General features: G+C 35.3%; 1 protein-coding gene across 2 annotated transcripts in view; it reads right to left on the bottom strand.

Annotated features, from left to right (window-relative positions):
* Positions 1-26,386, bottom strand: part of RELN (reelin) — a 472,813-nt gene that overhangs the window by 269,294 nt on the left and 177,133 nt on the right. For both annotated transcript variants that reach the window (XM_008592225.1, XM_008592230.1), the window contains exon 4: positions 6,034-6,104. In XM_008592225.1, the coding sequence (XP_008590447.1) occupies positions 6,034-6,104 (71 nt within the window). The remainder of the gene's footprint in view (positions 1-6,033; positions 6,105-26,386) is intronic.

Below are 26,386 nucleotides of genomic sequence, written 5' to 3'. Positions count from 1 at the left end.
AGATACAGCCTGATCCACTTCTCTATGATTCAAAAGCCCTTGTAAAGCCCAAGTCCAGAAGTGAATGACTGCTCACCGGCATTCTCTCCTCAACCTCCAGGAGCTGGCCTGGCACTCCCAGCAGGGCCTCAGTGTTCTCCCATTGAACATAAACAATTTCACAGAACATCAACTTCAGACAAGGCTACTCTGTGACTGTGATGATCAAGGTAGAAACACGTCCATGTCTTAATCACGTCTGAACGCAGACACAAGTTTAACAATGTCCATGTCACAAAGTACCAAACTCTCCTGGTGAGTAGGAGTGGCTACTGCTGCTTTACCAATTGCAGTTTTAGCCTCCCTCTTCTCTGCCCTTCCTACAGATAGATTTATTGAAATACCTAATTGTAGAATAGCCCGCACTTCCTGGTAGCATCCAATCCAGAGCAAAGCCCCACTTCCTTAAACCCTACCCCAAATCACCAAATACAGGACTGAATCTTATAATATCTCCTTTTGCAACATCCTCTTATTGAGATGCCAACATTTCCCCATGGTGTGCCTTCTACCCCACCGGAATGAGCATGAAACCCAACCTGCTCAACTATAGGCATGTTCCTGGTCGTGTTTGGCTGCAAGGTGCTGGGAGCCGATAAATACATGTGGAGAGGGAGAGGGAGAGAGGGTGGGTGGGAGAGAGAGAGTGAGACGGAGACAGAGAGACAGAGAGATAGAGACAGAGAGAGAGACAGAGAGACAGAGGTAACACATTCTTCTTCTGAGACTGTTTTCCCCTCTCGTTGCCCTATTTCTCTCCTTTTCTTTAATCCCAGGTTTTTTCCAAAGCTTTGACTTTAAACTCTGCTTCACATTTAGTTCTCATCTCATGTAATCTGTCTTCCCTTGACTGTCTAACTCCAGAGCGTGAGCAAGAAGCTTTCCACACTACAAGGCTGCCTCAGGTAGTCTACTCTGTCCTCAAACCACCCTCATCTATAGCCAAAATGCCAATAACCTTCTAATAGCAAAATCCTAAGGCCGTTTTCTTTATTATATATATATATATATATATGTGGGGTACAACGTTGATTTTCAATCATTGTGTAGAAAGTGTGGTGGTTAGATCAGTATAGTTAGCTTATTCATCATTACGATACACAATCATTTTTTGTGTCTGTTGACCAATTCCTCATTAGCCCCTCTCCCTCTTCCTTCCCCTCCCCTTTTCCACCTCTAGTTTTCTAAAAGTTCAAAGTATTACTGTGATTGTTATTTCTTTCTCTCTGTCTCTCTTTATTGTTCATTTGTTTATGGATTCAGCTCTCAGTTATGAGTGAGATCATGTGATATTTCTTTCGGTACCTGGGTTGTTTCACTTAGGATAATTTTCTCCAGGCTCATCCATGTTGTTGCAAAAGGTAGAATTGCATTCTTTTTATGGCTGAGTAGTATTCCATTATGGATGGAATAGAAAAAGAGGCCTTTTTCTAAACTGTGCTTCATCCTCTCCATTCTCTCAGAAGCATTTGACCCCTATCAAATACCTCACACTGTTGAAATTTCTTCCCTGAGTTCCCCCAGCTCTGCAGCTTGCCTCTTTTCCAAAGTTCCATTTTCTTCCTGCTCCTATTCAGTCACTAGCCTTCCACACTCAGTTCCCTCCTCCCTTCTCCTGGGGACCTCCCTGGATGAACACATTGCTTATGCAGCATCGGGATGCTGATGGCTCTCAAATCTCCCTGCCACCCTGGCCTGTGACAGGCCTCTTTCCTCAGCAGACTGCTGGAGAGTCCTGCAACTTCCTCAGAGACAACATGTTGAGATCCAATTTAATATCTTGCTCCTCTCCTGGCCCTCACTCCCGCTCATACCTTCTCTAGGTCTCTCTAACATATCTTCTTCTTTCAGGCCTCCAAGACCTAACTTAGGATCCCTTAGCTTCCTAACCGTGGCAGCGTATTCCACCCCCGACCCCCAGTTTTCTTTCTAAAACATACATTGCTCATATCACTCTCCTGTTTCACACTGCCTGCAGAATAATGTCGAACCCCTGTGCATGCAGCAAAGGTCCTTTATGATCTGCTCCACTCACCTACCCCAGCCTCATGGCTTTATAAGCTATAATGAGGTGCTGGGTGGCTTCCTCTTTCCTACATCTATCAGACTATTTTATTCCACTTGTTCATTCATTCATTTAGTACACATTTATTGGGTGCATACTGTGCACCAGATATCATGAGAGCTATTAGAGATTAGGTAATAAAAAGCACAGTTCCTACCCTCGAGGAACTTATATCTAATGGCAGACAGGTCATTGTGATCATGTTCTTATTACAATATGCAATAATTGTCAAATGAATGAATGAATACTCAAGTAAGTTACTCTCACTGTGCCTTTGTTTCCTAATCTTTAAAATATAGATAATAAAGTTCCTGTTTCAGAGGGTGCTGCAAAGAGTTGATGAGTTAAATGTTTAAATGAGTTGATGTTTGTAGAGTGCCTAGAGTGGAGTCTGACAAATAATAGTGTTGAAAGTGTTTCCATTTGTGTGACTATTTAGCCTTGAGAATTATGTATAGAGAGTTATATATGAGAGTCTCCTAGAACTGCTTGAGGGGAAGGTGGAGGGGAAGCAGATGTTTTTCTCTGGAGGACGTAATACTCAGAAAAGTAGGGTCCAGAAAAGTAGGGTCCAGAAAAGTAGGGTCTAAAAGCCTGAGATAGAACAAAAAGACATAAAAGGCAAAGAAAACTGGGAGGGTCTGGGGTGCAAATAACACTGAGGTGACAGAGTGAGGTGCATTCAGAGAGTTTTAAGGTGGAAATGAGAAGATGACAAGATATGAGCTGGAGGAGGCAAACTGAAGCCAGATTGTGATAAAGGATTTCCCTCGTATGCTGTGATTAGCAGTAGGGATTTTACGTGGAAGATAAACTATTTCTTCCAACTGAGATATTGAAGAGTTTTTAGAAGGAAAATCATAGAATCATATTTCCATTCTGGAAAGCTCATTGTAGCAGCTCTGTACAGGCACTAAGGAAATGGGAGAGGTAAAAACAAGGAGGAGGCTGTTAAGCAATTCCCAAAGGAGATGATGGGGCCTGATCTAAGGTGGGTCCGTGGAAATGGGAAGGAGGAGATAGATGGAATCTCCTCTCCTTTGTCCTTAAACAGCACTGAGCTTTCAGCACTAGCTCCCTGGGATGCGCTTCCTAACGCCCCAAGGCAAACTTAGCTACCTCTGTGATCCACTGATCTGCAATTTACATCCTAGCCTGTGAGTTCCTCAAGAACAGGAAATGGGTCCTGTTCTCTTTCCTATTTGTACTTAGCATTGTGAGCTAGGACCCTACGATGGAAGTCTTGCAGGTGCTAGATACATGCTTGCAGAATAAAGACTTTCAATGAATATTTTGTAAGAAAAAGGATCAAGATTACAGACTACCTAAGACATCACTAGTGTATTTTCTAATCCTTTTACTTTTTCAATATATTTAGCCGGCAATTCAGTCTCGTAATATTAGCTGTCCTCAAGCTCCACAAAACAAAATTTGCTTTGTTTGCATTAATTTAATTAAAATTAACAAACCTACTGAGTATAGTTGAAAGGCACTGTGTTGTGGTACATTGTGATTGGCATTTTTTTCTCTAATAAATATACTAGTATTCCTCATCCAGTGCATAGAAAATCATTACGTGTTGAAATTATGTTATTTTATTTGAGGAGATAATTAATGTTTTAATTAAAGGTAGATAGGGCCAAAATAAATATACATTTTATAGCACCAATTATTTTCATTATTATTTCCTGATGGCAGAAAACCACCATCACTCTTGTTAGTATTATTTTTCACCTTATCTTGGATGGATTGATATTATTTCAATGAATTAGGTGCTGTTAAAAAGCTTCATGTTTTCCTTCTGGTCCTCAGCTGTACAGCATTTTAATAACATCCATGTCTACCACCATCATGTATGTAAGTCATATAAGTCATGTTCCTGTGAAATTCTACTATGTAAACTTTTTCCCCCCTCACTGTTTGAGAATTTTTTCCCCACTGATTTTTCTTGGCTTTTTCTTTTCATTTTAAATGAACCCAACCCACATCATTCATTTACAATAAAAACGATTCAAAAATTCGAGGCTTAAAAGAAATCAGATTTTAGGTAATGGTAAATGTTAATACAATTAGACATCTTTTTCTGACACTACACATTTTTCAGGACACTAATGTTTACTGCTATATGGTGTTCTATATTTTCAGTAACATGGTAGTTTTCATAGTATAGAAAAAGATTTACGTCATGATAGAATTTTTGAGCCTACCTACAAAGGCATTATTTTCAAAAGTCACAGAATAAAAATCTATTTAACTGAAGATTACTGATAATATGTTTGAAACTATAATTAAGATGGAGTGTTCTGATTCAAGAATTATGTATGTAAACAATCAGAAGTCTGTGAATAATAATGATCAGGTACCCCATTACTTAGATAAACCCATATTGTGATGTTTATATCACAACTAATAAAAAATGATATTTTCTTGGTCCTTTTAAAAACCAATATAATTTTTCCTCATTTTTCTCCTAAGCCCATTAGATTTTCTTTACCAGAGAGATAATTAGTAGAAATTTCCTTTACATTCAAGAATGTAATCCTTAAGTTAACCAATTCCCCCAGAATATTCCGAACAAAAATTAGTAATACACCTACGATCGGTGAAAATGGCTTCACATTTACAGAGATTGACTTCAAATGTATTCATTGTCAAGATGCTTAAATCAAGGAATATATATATGTATGGCTGAGACAAAGTTGTATCCAATCTATCAACATTTTTGGAAAGACTGTTATATCCCAGGCACTATGCCAGCTTTTGGGGAACCAAAGACCATTAAGACATAGTCCCTATATTTCAGAAGCTCAGTCTCTCAGGGACAGCATTTACCACTTTTCAGAGGAAAAGTCTACATGAAGTGGTAAATGCTACAATGGAAACGCAAAGTAGGTAGAAGCTCAAAGGGTAGGAGGAACAAATTTGCATGGGAGCATGAATCCTGGTTTTTACCTTTTCATTGTGGTGTGTTTGTGTATACAAGGGTGTGCATGCATCTGTGAGAATCCGTATAGATGAGAGTCTGGATGTGCATGAGGCAGTCAAAAAGCAGAAGTCACTTAATGGTTCATGAGCCCCCTTCATACATATCTAGTATTATGTAAAATTTAACCTCAAATAATACAATATCTATCCACAAGCCTGAAATTAATAGTGCACACAGTTGAAACAAGTCCACAGACATTGCACACATGATTATGTATAACATAATCAAATATTAAAAGCAATAATCAGGAGTATTTTCAACAAATTTAACAAGAAATTTAAGTGGTAAATTAAGCAGATGTGCTTTTGTAGAATTTAAAATTACTATAGTCAATCTTCAGTATCTGCGGGGTATTGGTTCAAGGACCCCTGTAGATACCAAAATCCGTGGATACTCTAGTCACTCATATAAAATGGCACAGTATTTGCATATAGCCTATACACATTCCTTTTATACTTTAAATCATATCTAGATTACTGATAATACCTCATACAATGTAAATGCTATGTAAATAGTTGTTATTACTGTATTGTTTTTTAGTTGTATTATTTTTATTGTTGTATATTAATTAATTTATTTTTTAATATTTTTGATCTGTGATTTGTTGAGTGCATGGATGCAGAACTTGCAGATACAGAAGGCTGACTGTACCAAGATTTGTATTTCCAGGATAACTAAAGATAACTCATCAGAAAAAAATTATAAAAATAAGATAAATTTTCTTTTGGTTTGGTTTGCTCACAGTATTTTCAGGAGTCTATAGACCTTTATCAATAATTAATAAATAAATAATTATTAGGGATATGAAGGGGTCAATAATTCAATTTTTAAAGCACTATGATCAAGTAACAGTAATGAAATGCTTACTTAGTACATAGAACATAGGAGCTACCATGAATAATTTGGACACAATCATCAAGAACAAGTCAAATATGACTCTTACCTCCTTGTTCACACAACTGCTGGGCTAAAGCATCTTTGAAAATAACCTGGCCCCTGTGTGTTGCTGTAGCCCTGGAAATGAATAGAACAAGGTTAATTTAAATCTTGTAATATGTTTGTTATTAATATTACTTAAACTTTTAAAAAACCTTATCTTAAACTTCATTGCGTGAACATGATTTTTAAAAACGAGTGCATCTGAATAGGGATATAAATGAACAACAGAGTGAAGGTTTAAAGCAAGGAAGCTGGGCTGAGAATTATCTTCTGGTTTTACTTTATAAAGATATTGTAGCATTTATGGGCTTATTCTAAAAACAGCAGATGTGAATAAAGCCTAGATAGAAGAAAAAATATAGAAAGGATGCTTATTAAAATTTCTTCTTCAGGAGACCTTGATATAAAATGTTTTGTGGAGTAATAATATTAGCACTGGAGAAAGATGCTCTTAAGGTACTTTTTTCTGAAATCAGTAGTCCCCATGACACATAGAGAGTTGAGACGAGGAATTACATTTTTTTTAAGAAAGTATTTTTTTTTAAAAAAAGAGCTATTTAGAGCTTTCATAATAACAAAATCTGTCATAATAAAATATACCTTTTCCCAAACTGGGTCTAATTCACCATTTATGGGAGATGTGCATGTTTTACTGCCTCTAATCAGAGCTGTGCACATGGCTTGGTGAAAAAAATAACATCCTTGCAGCAGATGTATTATTCAATGGCTATAATAAGAAATGTCTTATTAAAGGAAGAATTATTTGTGCCTCACATATGAAATGTTTCCCCTCTCGAAAAAATTTTTCTGGCACAAAATGTATTATTTAAACAAATTTAAGAAAATCGTTTCTCTTTAAGAAACATTATTTTAGAAAATAAGCCATACACAATCTTAACAACATCAAAAACCTTAACATTAAATGTTGTCTTTAGTTTTAGTCAAAACCACTCTAGGACAAAAGTAACTTGATTCAGCCATCATGAGCAGAAGACGGGTGATGTCCAAGGTGCTGTGCTAGCTCAAGAGAGGGTAAAGTTTGGCCTCTTCATTTCCCCTCCATATGTCACCCTTTGATCAACATCTTGTGCTTTGCTGGGCCCAATAAGGTCTCCTGGCTCCCAACATTCCCTGTTCTGTCCCCTGTGGGGTTGTACCTTCCCCTTCCCCACACAGACCTTTCTGATTTCCAGCCTCATGGAATTGTTACTACCCCCCCCACTGACAGTCCCCCAGGACCCAACTCTCTCTGAAAGTCGTCATCTGATAAACTAATCCATGCTGAAGTGTTAATGGGTGATGTTGCTCCAAGCTAACGTATTTCAGCAGTGAAATATGTTATGCTGTGAAAATATAACACACACACACATACATGCTCAATGCTAAATTAGTGAGAGTTCTGAATGGTGGAAGGGAGATATAATTGGAGAGGAACGTCATCGGGCAGCCTTCAACTTACACCATATGTAAAGCCTACGGGGGAGTCAGTCCTTGTTGCATATTAATCATTATCAAAATTACACATAAATGGATGCTACCATTCTATAGTCACATATGTTTACAGGTTTTCCTTTGCTTTCAGCAAGCTGAAAACGAGGAGGACTAAACATAGGGCTAATCCAAACCATAAACGCAGCCTACGGACTTACTAGTCAGTACAGATTTTATGTCTAGATAAGACACAGTAATTTTATTTATCTAAATCCATTGTTTAAATCAATTAGGACAAGAGTGTCTGAGTTCACACACACTTCCAATACAGCAATCATCATAAATGTAGAATTTTAATGTGGCATTAGCTTTGGAAGGGACATATTTCCTGAAATCACTAACCACCAAGAAAAGTCTTTACAATGTACAATGTTGAAATAATTGTCCATTGCAGTTGTCTTCTTATTGTAAGTATGTAATATTCCTATCTTAATATTTCTTGTTGATCCATAATCTTAGTTGCCATTGTGTCAGTCTATTCTCCCTATGTACACGATGAGCCAAATTGTTAAGATAGGGTTCTTGCAGCAGAGGTTTCACCTTTTCTTTAGATATCAGAGATACTGAAATATCTTAGTCACTGCACAGTGCCTTGTGAATAGTCCATACTGTTTTCCCCATTATTCGGTTTCCTCAGATTTAGGATTTGTTGCTTTCATTCATATTCTCACTTCTGCTACTTTGGTTCAATGAATAAATTTTGTAAATTTCTGAAGAACTTTAGAATAACTGAAACTGAAGGAACCTTTAAGTTCATCTAGTCAAAATTTCTTTAGCAATGGTACTTATTCTTCAAACAAATATGGAATTCCAACATATAAAAGGAGGAGCCTTGGCTTTCGAGGCTGTGGGTTCCCCTCTCCTTATTCAACATGCTCCCCACATTCCCCAAATCTTCTTGGTGCACTTCTCTGGAACTCTTGGGGCTTTAGGAAACAGAGTTTGAAAACAGCTGAGCTAGTCGAACTCTTATAGTAGATGGATCAGGAACCTGAAGCCCAGAGAGGATGTTAACTTGCTGCATGCAGATCACACAGCCTGTTAATGGCAGATAGGACCAGACTCCAGGTCTTCGATTCTAGGCCTTGGATTCTTTCCATTGCTTTAGCAGTTTTCCAAATGTGCTCCACAGTGGTGCCCTAGGAGTCCTCTTGGGAGTCAGGAGAGGGAGGGGCAGCAGGGAGTGATCCAGGCACCATCCAATTCAGGGACATTTGGGCTTTATATGTTCTAATTACTTATTTTTGTTTGAAGAAAGGGCTCAGCAATTAAAAACTGCCATGAGCAGCACTGCACACCAGGTGCTCAATGCCATTATCTGAATCTTTAACTTGGGAAAAGTAGAAATAATAATAATAATAATAATAATAATAATAATAATGTGGCTGGTACATATAGTTATTATTATTATTACAACACCTATTATGAATTGAAATTTACCCCCTGCTAGGCACTGTTGTAGTGCTTTACATAAATTAACTCAATTAATCCTGACAGCAGTCCTACCAGGTAGGTACTATTTCCCCCATTTTCCTGGGACTCAGACCTATTGCATGAATTACAAATGTCACACAACTGGTGGTAAAGGCAGGATCTAAACCTAGGCCATCTGAATATAGAATACCTTGTTTTAAGCATTACATCAAACTTTCTTTAACCTGATTCAAAGACATGATGGTAGCTTTCAATCTCTTTTTGGAGGAAGAGCTTGCTTTCAGGGTCCAGTCTTTAAAGTCATGTCTTTGGCTTGTTCTCTCTACTCCAATCCCGCAGGCTATAGCTAAGCCCTTTAATTTAACCTCCTTTGGAACAAACTTCTTTTCTGTTTCTGGTTGAAACGTTGGCCACTTGGCCAGCAACTCTGTGGGATCTGTCTTTAAAAATAACATTTCTCTTGATCCCTTCCTTCTCCCATGGTTCTGTGTGAGTCCCTTGACTTCTAATCAGCTGACTGCAGTCCCCTTTCAACCCTTTGTTACATTTCCTCCAACAGCCCTCAGGACCCCTCACAGATCTCCTGTTCTTTACCAGATACAAGAGCACTGGATGCCGTTCTCAGTCACTCCACTGCCTAAACCCTGTAGGGAGATCCAGTGCATGTATGCTTGTTGACAGATAATCATCATGTGCACCATTTTCTTTACAGACCTTTAAATTCCTCAGATAACACTTTAATAGAAAAATGCCTCAGCCTATAGTAGGTGCAGTGTTGGCAATTTTAAAGATCTCCTTATTAGCACCTTATCTTGGAAAGTAGAAAGAGCAGAAGCACAAGTGACCAGCAAGAACATAGGCCAGGGGGGCGAGGGCTTCAGCCACAAACCCCTGACATCTACACCCCTGGTCTCCCATGCAGGAATGAGGGGGGTGCCACAGGCATCAACCCCGCCCCTCCTCCTTCCTCCTTCTCCCACCCTATTTCCTTCCCCCTCACCCCCAACTGCTCTACAACAACATCATAGAATGTAAAAAAATAATAATATTAATAAACAAACAAAAAATGAACATAGGCTCTGCTGCTTTAACCCATGACATGTCTGTGCAACATTCCTCAGTGTGTGGCTAACGTCAATAATGGCAAACTTACTCTGAACACTCTTAGAGCTATGAAATAATTCATGGTGGTTCACCCAGAGAATCACAGCATTTATTTAAAATCTTCTATGGAAATATATAATATACATTATATATACATATATTCAAAATTGTTCAGAATTAAACGACCCTAGAGGTCAGGTCCTCCAAATTTCTTAAAATTTTATTTTTTACATTGACAGATAAAATTGCATTTATTTACTGTGTCCGACATGATGTTTTGAAGTATACATACATTGTGGAATGACTAATTCTGGCTAATTAACATATGCATTGCCTCACATAGTTATTTTTGTGGTGAGAACAATTTATATCCACTCAGCATTTTTCAAGAACATAACTATAGTCAACTTGTTGTACAATAGATCTCTTGAACTTATTCCTCCTGTCTAACTGAAATTTTTTGTCCTTTGACCAATATATCCCCAACCTCTCCCCCACACTCCCCCCAACCACCCCAGCCCCTGGCAACCACCATTCTACTCTGTACTCCTATGAGATCAACATTTCTAGATTCCACCAGGTCTTCCAAATTTAAACCACAATATAATTTTCTGATAAGAATGTACAGCTATGGCATACGGTGATAGGCTTTATTCATTTTCAAAATTGTTATTTTATGAAATTTGTAGCTTTCTTTCAGGGGACATCCTTCAAATTTGTGGTATTAATAGCTATGTTGGTACTATTTGCACTTAATTTTCCATAATTAGCAACAGTTTTTCAGAAGAGTTCAGAAAATATCTTCATTGTTCACTGTTCTGAGGAGTAGACCAAATTTCTTAAATAAGTTTCTAATAAGTACTTATCATCTTCTTGGAAGATGCATAAAAAATACATCTCTAAAAAATGCTTGCCAACAAGAGTCCCTATTAAATAAGTAATTTTAAAATTTCTTTGGGCTGTTATAATCTATCATTTGAAAAGTTCTGCAAATCCTTCCAAATGAAGAAGGTTCATTAAGATCATTATTATGATCACCATATTCAATGTTTGAAATAGCCTTTGTTATAATTTTTAAACAGCATGTGATATTCTCATCTTAAATGAACTTCTAGAGCGACTGCCTGCCAAAGGCATTTAAGTATCAAGTGTACATTGTGCTGTGGCACAGTGCTGAAGCCTGCAGTCTGCAATGAGCAAGGCCAGAATCTGAACAGGCTTCAGATAGAGATAACAAAATTATAACTGTTACTTAAAGATATTAATATTCACTCTTCAGATACATATGGTCTCTGAATCTACATAGTTATCACGCTACTGGAATGGTAAGAATTATTAATTAAAAAGAAATTATGCCCCCACAAGGCACCTGTCATAATGACTTGAACATATGAGGGAATCAAAAATGTATTTTCAGTTCACAATTTGCTACAAGTGTCCAATATTGCCATCCAGTTTCTGAAGAAGGAATACAAGGAGGTTTTAATATAACTGTTACAATGTCTAAGTTCCTAAGTATATTGTTTACTCATTTCATGAATCAATTTGCTCACAGATTAACATAAAGAATCATACCAGCTGTTTTATTTTTAAATTTAGGGCAATGTTCTCTGCTTCTAGTGGTGGGTTACTTTTCCCACCTTCCTGTACTGCTTTACCAAAGAGGTCTGATATGTTAGAGTGTCTTGTCCAGTCACAGCTGGAAGAGCATCATTCATTAATCAGCAATCTGAAGGTAATCTAGTGTAATATCAGTATGTCTGTGCCGAGCCACCCTCCAGGAAATGTAACTAAAAATGTGGATCATGGGAAAAGAAAGAGTTGATCTGAGTTTGGTAAATTTGGTCTTCAGAGGAATCAATTCACTTGCAATGATTTTTGCCCTCTTTTCTTCACATATTAGAGTCCTTTCTAATTTGGTGATACAGACTGATGCTCATGCTCATTAAAACGAGAAATAAAACACAAAGGTTTTAAAATATGAGTAATGAATGAGTAACTTTAGGGAGAAATTATTTTTATATTAAACTCTCAACTTCAACTATGCCACGGCCATTGCAAAACGAATAAAAGCTTGCATATGTTTTCACAATGCTTTTACTTTTCAGTGATTTACAGCTCTCATTGTTTTGATCATTACATCTTTTATTCCTAAACCATAGCACTTTTTTCCTCCTGTCAAATGTATAAATATTTTCTCTCCCTGAAAACAACAAATTTTCTATATGACAATTTCTATCTGATGTAGAAGGCCTGTGTTTATCTGACAGTATGTGTTCATCCATGGTACTGTATACATTCAACCACATGTAGTTGGAACTCTGATTTTCACTTAAAGTGCTTTAAATAACATGATGAAGTGATGCAGTGTTGAAATAAAGAGCAATAATTTTGGTGAAAAAGCACTTGATAGTTGCAGGATATATAACATTAAAGAGAAGAAAGAACTTATTATAGTAGAATTTTACTCTTTGTAAATCAACAACAAAGTGGATATAGGGAGGGAAGATACCCACAAACAGATAAACTGTGTTTCATTTTGTCCACGTGCAAAAGGATGGCTCTCAATATTAAAAGGAAGGAGAAATGCCACATTTCTCAGGAAGGTTCACAGACTTTTAAAGTAAGGGTGCTATGGTTCAAATGTGCCCCCCAAAAGTTCATGTATTGCAAACTTGATTTCCATTGTAACAGTGTTAAAGAGGGTGGGAAATCCAGTGATGGTATTTGAAAAGTATGACCTTTAAGACGTGATTGGACTGTGAGGACTGTGCCTTTGTGAGTGGATTTATCCATTCATGGAGTAATGGGCGTGGTTCTGATGGCTTTACAAGGAGAGCAAGGGGGAAGGTTAACACACACTTGCTCAGCCCATCCTCCATGTGATACCCTGAGTCACTCACTATCCACAAGAAGGCCCTCACCAGATGTGTTCCCTAGACTGTGGACTTCCTAGCCTCCAAAACTGTAAGAAATAAATTTCATTTCTTATAAATTACCCAGTTTCAGGTATTCTGTTACAAGTAACAGAAACAGACTAATGTAAAGGGGAAGTTGATTGTACTGATTCAGGTATCAAGAGAAATCACTACAAAGATGTTAAACATCTGTCAAAATCTCCCAACTCACATTTTAGGAGAAACCTCAATTTCCAGGAATATGCAATTTCTTTAGAGAGAAAATAAAGTTATGTTTATTTTCTGAGAAATGCAGATTAAAAAATTCCTCGGCAGCCCTTATCTACCTCAGTAACAGGCCCAATTACAGGCTAGGCCATGTCTTCAATCCTCAGACCAGCTCAGCCAATAGTGGTCTGTCATAAACACGTGAAGCCAGCTACATTTCTAAAACTGAATGGAGGAGTGTTGTCTACAAAGAATGAACTGCTTTTTATTGTCTAAATGCTCAGTGGCTTCATATGGGTTTTATCAGGAATTTTCCTGGTTCAGAAAACTACAAGCAATAGATCCTTCATTATGTACAAGAACAGAAAAGATATACAACTATTGTTAATAAGAAGATGATGTTCTTTTTGCCTCTACTATAAAATTCTTCAACCAATCATTAGGGATCATAAATCTGAGGGTGCTATTAGCCTGCTTTAGGTGCTCATGCTTTATAGTCTGGCCCTCTTGACATATGATAATGCTCAGCAAATATTTTTTGAATTAATTTAAATTGTGTCTTCTATACTAAGCTATGTATACTCTAAGCACAAGGATTTTGTCTATTTCCTTTTTAATATTTTGTCTATTTCTTTTTAAAAATTTTTTATTTTACACAATGATTGACATATAGCAGTCCTGAAGTAACTGTCTGTGCAACAGATTAATGAATAGTCTATGTTACACTTAATTGGAAAGTTAAATGCTTCAATAAGTAACCAGCAAAAATTGCATAAGAAACACCATTAAAAAGATGATTAGATAACAATAATAGATGGTCAGGATAAACATTGTTATACGTAAGATTTATCTTGGAAATCAGTTAACAATAGTAACAATAAAGGTAAATGCGCTGAGGTACTTGCTTTACTATTGCAACATGTTTTCATCATTTAACAACTTCCACAGTATTCTTAAACCCACTGTATTCCCAAAATGTCTTCCCAACATTCCCAAAATGTTAACTTGCTTCAGAGGCATCCTTAGGCAGGGCAAGGACAAAACTTGTAAAATGGTACATGAATTCCAAAGGAAACCTTAGTAAAAATTATGTTATTCACTGCATAGTGAATTAAAGAGTGTGCATATTTGTTGAAACATCCATGCAAAGTACTCAGGTCTCATCTCTGCGTGATAAATGAGAGTACCAGTTTCAGATAGGGAAGAATGGGTCTGCATTAATTCCTTCCATGATTTAGGCCGTGTCATTTAACTCTGTGTGCCTCATTTTCTTAATCTATAAGACAAACGAACTGAACTAGATAATTTCTAAGGTTCGAACAGTAGATCTGGAATCAGAAGTTATGGGTTTGCACAACACCTTAATGATTTATGATGACCTTAGACAAGTGTTAATTTTTAAAGACAGGACTAGGAAACTTGTGCTACCTATTTTCAGGGCTGTGGTGAAAATCAGATGAGCTCTGTGAAATCATTGTAAAAATGTAAGGAATTACGATGATGATGTTCTGACTGATCATTTCAGAAAACATTGGTGCAAAATTGAAAGGGAATTAAAGAAATATGTTCTATAGGATTTAAGATCAAAAGTACTTTTTCATCTTAAAGGAGGAAAAAAGGGAAGACTGTAAACTCTAAAACGTTTTATGACTGTGACAAAGCTGATGAAAGCGCTACTAAAGAACAGGGTTTCCAACCTACTTAATTAATCATAGCAAATTAGGATATTACTGGAGCATTCTTGCAAAGAAATCCTGCCAAAGTACATATAAGGGTTACTGTGGAGGAAATAAGTTATAAGACAAGCTTCCACTATAGGATACAATATTTAATATTTTTCTGTTATTAAAATGATTTGTTTGTATTATGAAATTTTTAAATATAGAAAAATATTAATGAGAAAATAAAATTACTCATATCAATACCAAGGACAGATAATCACTATTAACATTTTAGTAAACTATATACCCTTGTTGTTTTCAGAATTAATTTATGAATATAAAGTTTTTAATAAAATTGCTTGCCTAAAAATCAGGTTTCTGTCTCTTTGTATTTAATGTTTATTATAAAAAGTTAAATATTAATTAAATATTTTTATAACAAGATTTGTAAAGGCTTAATAATATTCCATTGGATAGTCATATTATAGTCTCTTTAACTATTCTACTATTGTTGGAATTTTACTTGTTACAACATTTTAAATAATAAAGTGTATAAACCTTTGACCATATCTCTTGTATTATAAGATGGATTTCTAGGACTGGGGTAATTGAATTAAAGGCATAAGCATTTTAGGCTTTCATTATGGACTAAATGTTTGTGTCTCCCTGCCAAATTCATATGTTATAACCTAATCTGATGATATTTGGAAGTGGGGCCTTTGGAAGGTAATTAGGTCATGAGGATGGAGCCTTCATGAATAGGATTAGTGCTCTTACAAGAAGAGACCAGGGGAGCTTGCCTCCTCTCTTTCTGCTCTATGACATGTGAGGATACAATGACAAGAAAACCATCTGCAAAGTAGGAAGCAAAGTGGGGCCTCAGTGACACCAGATCTGCCAGCACATTGCTCTTGGGCTTTCCAGTTTCCAGAACTGTAAAAAATAAATGTCTGTTGTTCAAGCCTCCCAGTCTGATATTTTGTTATAGCAGCCCGAGCAGACTAAGATAGTCTTGATCCACAGTTTCATGTAGTATTTCAGGAAAGGTTACCAATTTCCCTCTCTCCATCAGCGTACAAGTATACCCCTGCCAGCATTGAGAATTATCAGCCTATCAGTTTTCTTTCCAAAGGTGCCATGTTACTCTTAATTTCCATTGATTAGTAGGGATAATATTTTGCATGTTTATTGGTTACATTTTTCAGCTTTGGGAATTATGTGTCCACAACCTTGTTAATTTTGCTATGGATTTTAATGATTTTCTAATTGATTACAAGAGCTCTTTAAATATTAAGGCTATTAACTTTCTGCTATATTTGCTGTCAATATTTTTAATGCAGTTTATAATTGGTCTTTTACTGTTTTTATAGTTTTTAAAAAATTAAATAGTTTTGAATTTTCATGTAATTTTACCATTGAATCTATTCCCTTTGAATTTTCTCCAGGACTTTGAGGATTAGAAACTCTTTCCCATTCTAAATGCAGCTAAATAGATATTTGCATGCATTTTCTTTGGGGATTTTTTTCTATCCATCTATAAACTTATTTTGGTATACGTGCATTCAGCAGGGATTTGAATTTATTTTTTCCATTTATTTAAAAAATATTCTAGCACATTTTATTGAAAATTTTTCATCACTCTATTTATTATGAAACCTTTTCTATATTATTTTTTAAATATCTACCAGAGTTATTTTCTGAAATATTTATACTGTTCATTGATGCAAAAGTCTTTGACAAATTTCTACACTAAAATCAACTATATGAATAAAGTTATCCCAGAACTGGGAATTACATTTTCTAACTTGATTAGAAATAAGCAGTGCTTATATTAGCCATAATTGAATGATAAACATAAAGTGAAAATGTACAGTGAAATTTTCAAACCTGCATATTATGCTTATTTCTAGTTGTTCAATATCAGTTGATTCAGATAATTTCAAGTAATAACTCCTTATGGCAGTCTGAGAATACAGACTTGTCAGTTGAGCATTCATGCGGGTGAAATGAAATAAGTTTCAGGAAAATATATTAAACCTGAGCCGCCTTCTCCAAAATTATTGAACAAGAGAGGGTCTGCAATTGAGACATGAGGCATAATGTAAGGGATTCAAAACAAGAAGATAGAGAGAAAGCCTCTGGCATGAGAAGGGCTGCCACATACTTCCTACTTTTTTACACACATTATCAAGAAATTGAAAACCGACAAGGATAAAAAGAAGATCCTAAAAGTTTCCAGGAAAAGAAAAAAACAATAACTTTCAAAATAAAAATAAAATTCTTTCAGGCAATTACTATACTGAAAGCCTTCAAAATTTTTCAGAGAATATTATTTTTAATGTGACATTCTATCTCTAACCAATCTATCATTCAAATGTAAGGAATCAAACATTTTACCTCCCATGTACAATTTCTTGGGAAGCAATCAAGAAAGTGCTCCAATAAAACTAAAGGCATCAAATGAGAAAGAAAAGCAATCATTAATTCTAGGAAAAAGGAAAAGTTCACAAAGAAATTTTAAAAATCATAATATACCACTTGATTCTGTAGTGAAAAATATTTTTGTAACCATTAATTGAGATACTGATGATTGATTTTATTAAAAATGTGATATTTATATCAAAAGGATAGGTGTTGAAGTTGTGTGTGAGAGGAAGGAATGGTTTAAAAGAGGTGTATTTTCTACACAATATTAAGTCACTGGTTTAAGCATATTATATAAAAACATGCAAATCAATACTAGAAGCAGCAGCTAAAATGATGACAGTGGCTTACTCTGGGAGGATTATTGGAAGGGGTGGAGAAGAAAAGTCTTCCTTCTTATTACAAGCCTTTTTCCATTTTATGTTATTTAAAAATTTTTTGAGAGAAATAAAATTTAATTTAAAAATAAATTAATGCCAGAGCAAGCAGAAGGAGAAAAGTAATAAAGATCAGAGAAGAAACAAATGAAACAGAGAATGGAAAACCATAAGGAAAATCAAGGTTCTCTGAAAAGAGCAACAAAGTTGACCAACCAAAAAGAGAGCAGATGTAATAAATCAGGAATGAAAGAGGAGACATTATTATAGACTTTATACAAATAAAAAGGTTTATAAAAATACTATGAACAACTATTTGCCAAGAAATCAGATAGCCAAGATGAAATGGACAAATTCCTAGAAAGACAAGACATAAAGTCCTGAAACTGACTGAAGAAGAAATTGAAAATCTGAATAGACTTATAGGAAAAGAGATTGAATTAGTAATGAGAAAAACTTCCTGCAAAGAAAATCTCAGGCCATAAACCTTCACTAGTGAATTATACAAATGTTAAAAGAGGAATTAATCCCTCACAATCAAGGACATCAATCCTTCACAAACTCTTCCAAAAAACAGAAGAGGGAACTTTCTCCAATGCATTCTGTGAAGCCAGTATACCCAAACCAGACAAAGACATCAAAAGAAAACTACACAAATATATCTTATGTATATAGTCACAGAAATTATCAACAGAATACTAGCAAACCAAGCACAGCAACATACAAAAAGAATTATACACCATGACCAAGTGGGATTCATTCCAAGAATGCAAGGTTGGTTCAATGTGCAAAAATTAATCAATATAATCCATCATATTTATAGAATAAAAGTCAAAAAAATACATATCTCAATAGGTGTAGAAACAGCATTTGGCAACTTCCTATGCCCTTTATATTATAATCACTCAGCAAACTAAAAATACAAGGGAACATCTGCAACCTCATATATGCCATCTACAAAAAAAAAAAAAATGATAGCCAACATCATACTTATTGGTGAAAGACTGAAATCTTTCTCCCTAAGATTATGAACAAGACAAGAATTTTATTCTTGCCACTTCTATTCAATATTTTACTGGAGTCATCTAGGCAGGGCAATCAGGCAAGAAAAAGAAATAAAATGCATCCAGATTGAAAAGGAAGAAGTAAAAAGATCTTTGTTTGCAGATGATATGATCTTGTATAGAGAAATGCTAATCAACCCACAAGAAAACTATTAGAGCTAAGAAATAAGTCTAGCGAGATCGCAGAATACAAGACCAATATACATGAATAATTTGTTTTTCTATGCACTATTAAATAGCCCCCAAATAAAATTAAGAAAACAATTCAATTCATAAGAGCATCAAAAAGAATTACTCAGAAATAATATACCAAAAGAAGTGTAAGACTGATACATGACAAACTACAAAAAAACTGTTGAAAAAATTAAAGAAGATTTAAATAAATGGAAAAACATCCCATGTCCATGGATCAGAAGACTTAATAACGTTATGATGACAATACTATCCAAATGAACCTATAAATTCATCATACTACGTCTCAAAATTCCAGCTAGGTATATTCCAGAAAGTGACAAGATAATTCCAAAATTCAAAACAGTCTTGATAAAAAAGAAAGTTGGAGGACGCGCACTTCCTGATTTCAAAACTTACTATAAAGTTACAGTAATCAAGACAATGTGATTTTGTCATAAAGACAAACATATAGATAAATGGAATAGAATTGAGAGTCCCTAAATAAAGATTTACAATTATAGTCAGTTAATTTTTGACAAAGAAGCCAGGACAAATCTGTAAGGAAATGGTTTTTAGTCATCTGGATATTTACATGCAAAAGAATAAAGTTGGACCCCTACCTCACGCCATATATGGAATTTAACTCAAAATGGATCATAGATTTAAATGTAATAACTAAAATTACAGAGCTCAAAAAAGAAAACCATACAGTAAATCTTCATGACTTGGGATTTGGCAATGGTTTCTTAAATACAACATGAAAAGCACAAGAAAGAAAGAAAATGTAGATAAAGAGGACTTCATTAAAATTAAAAACTTTTGTGCAACAAGGGATACCATCAAGAAAGTAAAAAGACAACCCATAGAATGGGAGAAACTATTTGAAAATCACATATCTAGAGGACTTTTATCCAGTATATATGAAGAACTCTTACAACCTAATAAAAAACAACCCAATTTAAAAATGGGCAGAATTTTAATAGATATTTATCCAAAGAAGACATACAAATGGCCACTAAGCACATGAAAAGAGTTAAACATCATAGGTCATTAGGGAAATGCAAGTCAAAACTACAACAAAATACCATTCCAACCCCACTAGTAAGTGTTGCTGAGGATGCAAAGAAATTAGAACCCTCATATATTGCTGGTGGAAATGTAAAATCATGTAACCACTTTGAAACATGGCTTAGAAATGCCTCAAAATGTTAAACATTGAGTTACTGTATGACCCAACAGTTCCACTTGAAGGTATATACCTAAGAGAAATGTAAACATATGTTCACACAAAAAACTGTGTACACAAATATTCTTAGAAGGATTATTCGCAATAAACAAAAGTGGAAACAACCTGCATCCATCAACAGATGAATGGCTAAAAAGAATGTGGTATATCCATATAAAAGAATATTATTCAATGATAAGAATGAAGATTCATGCTACAATGTGGATGAACCCTGAAAACATACTAAGAGAAAAAAGCCAGTCAGAAACGGCTACGTACTGTATGATTTAATTTATATGAAATGTCCAGAATAGGCAAATCCATAGAGATGGAAAGTAGATTAGTGGTTTCTAGGGGATGGGGGGATGGGGAAACAGAAAGCAACTGCTAATAGGTATAGGGTATATTTTGGGGGTGATGAAAGTGCTCTGAAATTTTTGATAATGATTGCACAACTCTGTGGATATACTAGAAATCACTTAATTGTATACTTTGAATAGACGAATTTTTAAATTTTTCTTTTTAATTGACATAATAATTGTACATATTTATGAGATACATGTGATATTTTGATACATGTATACAGTGTATAATGATTAAATCAGGGTGATTAGCAAATCCATCGCCTCAGATATTTATCATTTATTTGTGTTGAGAATACTGAAAATCCTCTCTTCTAGCTACTTTCAAGTATGGAATAAATGATTGTTAACTATAGTCACCCTACTGTGCTATAGAACACTAGAACTTGTTCCTCCTGTCTAACTGTAATTGTGTACCCATTAACCAATCTCTCCCTGTCCTCCCCTCTGCCTACCCTTCCCACCCTCTCATAACCAACCACTATCCTACACTCTACTTCTGTGAGATCAGTTTTTTAGCTACCACACATGACTGAGAACATGCAATATTTGTCTTTCTGTATCTGGCTTATTTCATGTAACATGATGTCCTCAGGGCTCATCCGTGCTGCCACGAATGACAGGATTTCATTCCTTTTTTCACGACTGAATAATATTTCATGGCGTATATATACCACATTTTCTTTATCTGTTTATATGTTGATGGGTACTTGGTTGATTCCATATCTTAGTTATTATGAATAGTGCTGAAATAAACATGAGAGTGCAGATATCTCTTTCACATACTGATTTCCTTTCCTTTGGATATATAACCACCCAGTACTGGGATTGCTGGATCATATGGTAGCTTTATGTGTAGTTTTTTGAGTAACTTCCATAATTGTTTTCCATAATGGCTGTAATAATTTATATTCCCACCAACAGTGTATAAGAGTTCCCCATTCTCTGCATCCTCACCAGCATTTGTTATTTTTTGTCTTTTGGATAGTGGCCATTCTAACTGGGGTGAGATGATATCTTATTGTAGTTTTGATTTGCATTTCCCTGATGATTAGTGATATTGAGCATTTTTCATGTATTTGTTAGCCATATGCATGTCTTCTTTTGAGAAATATCTATTCATACCATTTGCCCATTTGTTAATCAAATTATTATTATTATTATTATCTACTGTTGAGTTGCCTTAGTTCCTTATACATTCTGGATATTAATCCCTTGTCAAATGGATAGTTTGCAAATATTTTCTCCCATTCTGTAAGTTGTTTCTTCACTCTGTTGATTGTTTCATTTGCTGTGCAGAAGCTTTTTAGTTTGATATAATCCCATTTGTCTATTTTTGCTTTTGTTGTCTGTGCTTTTGAGGTCTTATCCAATGTTCTAAAGCATTTCCCCTATGTTTTCTTTTAGTAGTTTCATAGTTTCCAGTCTTATATTTAAATGTTTAAGCCATTTTGGGTTGATTTTTCTTACATGGTGAGAGATAGGGGTCTAGTTTTATTCTTCTGCATATGGATACCCCATTTTCCCAGCACCATTTATTGAAGATACTAACCCTTCCCCAATGTATTTTCTTGCCAAAAATCAGTTGGCTGTAAATACATGAATTTATTTCTGGGTTTCTGTTCTCTGCCATTAGTCTCTAAGTCTGTTTTTATGCCAGTATCATGTTATTTTGGTTACTATAGCTTTATAGTGTATTTTGAAGTCAGGCAGTGTGAGAACTCTAGCTTTGTTCTTTTTGCTCAGGATTGCTTTGGCTGTTTGGGGTATTTTGTGGTTCCATACAAATTTTAGGATTCTTTTCTATCTCTGTGAAGAGTGTCATTGTTATTTTGATAGGGATTTCATATTAATCACTTTGGGTTAGATGATCATTTTTACAATATTAATTCTTCCAATCCAGGTGAATAGGATGTCTTTCCATTTTTTGTGTGTCCTCTTCAATTTCTTTCATCAGTGTTTTACAGATCTTTAACCTCCTTGGCTAAGTTTGTTTCTAGGTTTTTTTTTTTTTTTTTGAGCTTCTATAAATGGAATTGCATTCTTGATTTTTTTCAGATCATTCACTATTAGCATCTAGAAACACTGCTTATTTTTATATGTTGATTTTGTACCTTGCAACTTTACTGAATTTGTTTAACAGTTCTAACAGTTATTCTGGTGGAATCTAGATTTTTCTAAATATAAGATCATGCCATCTGCTAACAGGAATAGTTAGACTTTATACTTTCCAATTTGGGTGCCCTTTATTTATTTTTCTTGCCTAATTGCTCTTGCTAGGACTTCCAGTACTATTTTGAATAAAAGCAGTGGAAGTGGGCATCCAAAAGGGTGAATTTTATGGTATGTGGATTATATCTCAATAAAGCTGTTATTGAAAAAAATAAAATTGGAATATATTTTGGAAGGCTGTAGATAAGCTAATAGTAGATAGAAACATATATCTAAGGACAGTCAGGTGTGTTTTGGGGGCATCTCTATTTTCTTGAGGCTGATGTTATAATAGACAAAAGAAGTGTTTTGTTGCTTGAAACATCTGTAGAACAGAATGAAATCAGTATATTTTTAATGCTGTTATTAGTCGATGCTTCATTAAAAAGAATGCAGTAGGTGGCCCAAGGAAACTATAAAGTCTCAAATTGCAACCAAATTTCAATTAAACCAATTTTAATTTCTACATATTATATGCAACTTTGAGCCAAGGGAAAGGACAATTTTTCTTTTGTGACGTATAAGTAGTTCTTTTCTTACCTGCCTCTGGACACATTTAGATGAAAGAAAACACATTAAATTATTGATGTAATGATTACTTGAGTGTCCTCTTAAATTATCTAGCATATTTACAGTAAAGCCTTTTGGCCCTGCTCAGGTAAGGCTACAGCTTTTACAGTACATTCTAAAGCAGTGATGTGTATCATTTTGTGATAAATTCTGGAACTGAAGTAACCAAAATGAACGCTTAGGATGTTGTCTGAATGAAGGCTGATTCTTTTTTTCTGTGCCCTGCTCACCTAGAAATATACTTCTTCAGGTCTGTACAAAACCAGAATTGTACTGAATCTCCTTAGCGTTTCATACAAATTCCAGTGTTGCCATGTTGCTGGAGTGTCCAGGTGGGATTCCTGGTGATATCACCAGTTTTGTTACTAGTGAGCCCGATTTTGTAATAGTGCAAGTTCTAGCACAAGTCTAATAAGAACCGTTTAGTAATCTAATGAAAAACACAGTGGCCCAGTGAAAAATACAAAATTCTTCCAGGTGTAATGCTCAGGAAGATGCATTCCATATCAAAATTACAATATTTACACTGAAACTACTGTTTACCACATTGAATATCATACATTTTGACATTAACATGATAAGAAATATTTCAAATTTGGCTCATGTCTAGGGCTTTAATTATATGCAATATCCCCTAATGCCAACTAATATTTTCTATTGAAATCAATTTATATGGAACAGTCAAAACCAGCTTCCTGCATTGCTTTGGGCAAAGGAGAAAAGTAAGATTTGACACACGTACTCTGTGGTAGACATTTGTATAAATGGTCTTCACAGACTCAAGCTAAGTATTAGCTTTAGGAAAGTTGTCTTGTCTGACTCACATTTTCTATGAGTTTACTGTCTGACTAACACAGCCCTTGGGGCTGGGAAAGTTGTGCGTGCTGTTTTTGTTTGAAAGACCTTTCCTGTAATTGATCACAATATTATTAGAGAAAACCCAGTGTGGATAAATGTGAGTTGATGGAAATATAAGGTGTAAACATCAAAGTTCAAAGACAGAATCATAGCACGAAGGCCAGGGATTCCATAAAACGGCAAAAGAGATTGAATCAATTAATCAGAAAATTAAATATTTTGGAGTTGAATTACATTCTTCACAAATTGTTTCCATTCCTTTGCTGGGAAGATAAATCATCCAATTTCAAGAACCCCCTTTTAAAAAATAATTTAATTTAATTTAATTTTACTTCTCAAAATACATTGTACTTGATTTTCATGCCCCTTTACCCATTCCTCTCCACCCTTCCCCTCCCCCTCCACATCGTATCTGTGTACTTGGCTTAAATAGTTCAAGGAATTTTTGTGGTTATTCTGTCTTCTTCCCCCCACCCTTTATTTGTTTTGGTGTTTATTTATTTATTAATTTTTAGCTCCCACAAATAAGTGAGAACATGTGGTATTTCTCTTTCTGTGCCTGACTTGTTTCACTTAATATAATTTTCTCTAAGTCTATCCATGTTACTGCGAATGGTAGTATTTCATTCTTTTTTATAGCAGAGCAGTATTCCATTGTGTAGATGTACCACAGTTTCCTTATCCACTCCTCAGATGATGGATATTTCGGTTGGTTCCAGCTCTTGGCTATTGTACATAGAGCTGCAATAAATGGTGGAATACAGGTATCCCTTTGGCATGATGATTTCCATTCTTCTGGGTATATTCCCAGCAGTGGGATCACTGGGTCATATAGTAGATCTATCTGTAATTGTTTGACGAAACTCCATATCATTTCCCATAAAAGCTGCACCATTTTGTGGCCCCACAAACAGTGTAGGAGAGTTCCTTTTTCTCCACAACCCCTCCAGCGCTTATCATTCTCAGTCTTTTGCATATTAGCTATCCTAACTGGAGTGAGATGGTATCTCAGTGTGGTTTTGATTTGCATTTCCCGGATGCTGAGTGATATTGAACACTTTCTCATGTGTCTGTTGGCCATTCGTAAATCTTCCTTTGAGAAATTTCTGTTCAGCTCCTTTGCCCATTTTTTAATTGGGTTATTTGGTTTTTTGTTGTAAAGTTGTTTTAGTTCCTTGTATATTCTGGCTATTAATACCTTGTCAGATGTATATTTAGCAAATATTTTCTCCCACTCTGTTGGTTGTTTTTACTCTGTTGATTTTCTTTTGCTGTGCAGAAGCTTTTTAGTTTGATATAATCCCATTAGTTTATTTTACCTTTAGTTTCCTGTGCTTTTTGGGTCCTATTCATGAATTCTGTACCCACTCTTATTTCCTGGAGTGTTTCCCCTGTTTTCTTTAAGGAGTTTTATTGTTTCAGGGTGTATATTTAATTCTTTAATCCATTTTGAGTTGATTTTGATATATGGTGAAAGATAAGGGTCTAGTTTCATTCTCCTACATATGAGTATCCAGTTTTCCCAGCACCATTTGTTGAAAAGGTGGTCTCTTCCCCAGGTTGTAGCCTTTCTGCCTTTGTAAAAAATCAGATGGCTGTAGACATATGGGTCAATTTCTGGGTTCTCTATTCTGTTTCATTGATCCGTCTATCTGTTTTTGTGCCAGTACCATGCTGTTTTGGTTATTGTAGCTTTGTAATATAGTTTAAAGTCAGGAAGTGTTATGCCATCAGCTTTTCTTTTTTTGCTCAGGATTGCTTTGGCTATGTGTGTCTTTTGTTGTGCCACATAAATGTCTGGATAGCTTTTTCCATCTCACAGAAACATGTTATTGGAATTTTGATGGGAATTGCATTGAATTTGTAGATCTGTAGGTAATATGGACATTTTCACAATGCTAATTCTTCCTATCCAAGAGCATGTGATATCTTTCCATCTTCTTGTGTCCTCTTTAATTTCTCTCAACAGTGGTTTGTAGTTCTCTTCGTAGAGATTTTTCACATCCTTGGCCAGCTTTATTCCTAAATATTTTATTTTTTTGGTGGCTATTATAAATGGGCTATTTTTCTTGATTTCTTTTTCTGCATGTTCACTGGTGGAGTATAGAAATACTACTGATTTTTGTGTGTTGATTTTGTATCCTGCAACTTTGCTGAAATCGTTTATCAACTCTAGGAGTTTTTTTTTTTTTGTCTTTTTGTCTATTTTCCGTGTCCGGCAACGGATCGCAACCCTCAGTGTTGCCCCCGTACCGGACCGGGGACCGGCAACGGGAT

This window comes from Galeopterus variegatus, unplaced genomic scaffold (assembly GCF_000696425.1).
Source record: "Galeopterus variegatus unplaced genomic scaffold, G_variegatus-3.0.2 Scaffold153, whole genome shotgun sequence".
In the NCBI taxonomy this organism is placed as follows: Eukaryota; Metazoa; Chordata; class Mammalia; order Dermoptera; family Cynocephalidae; genus Galeopterus; species Galeopterus variegatus.
The sequence above is the reverse complement of the archived record's forward strand: the minus strand, read 5'-3'. Positions and strand labels throughout refer to the sequence as shown.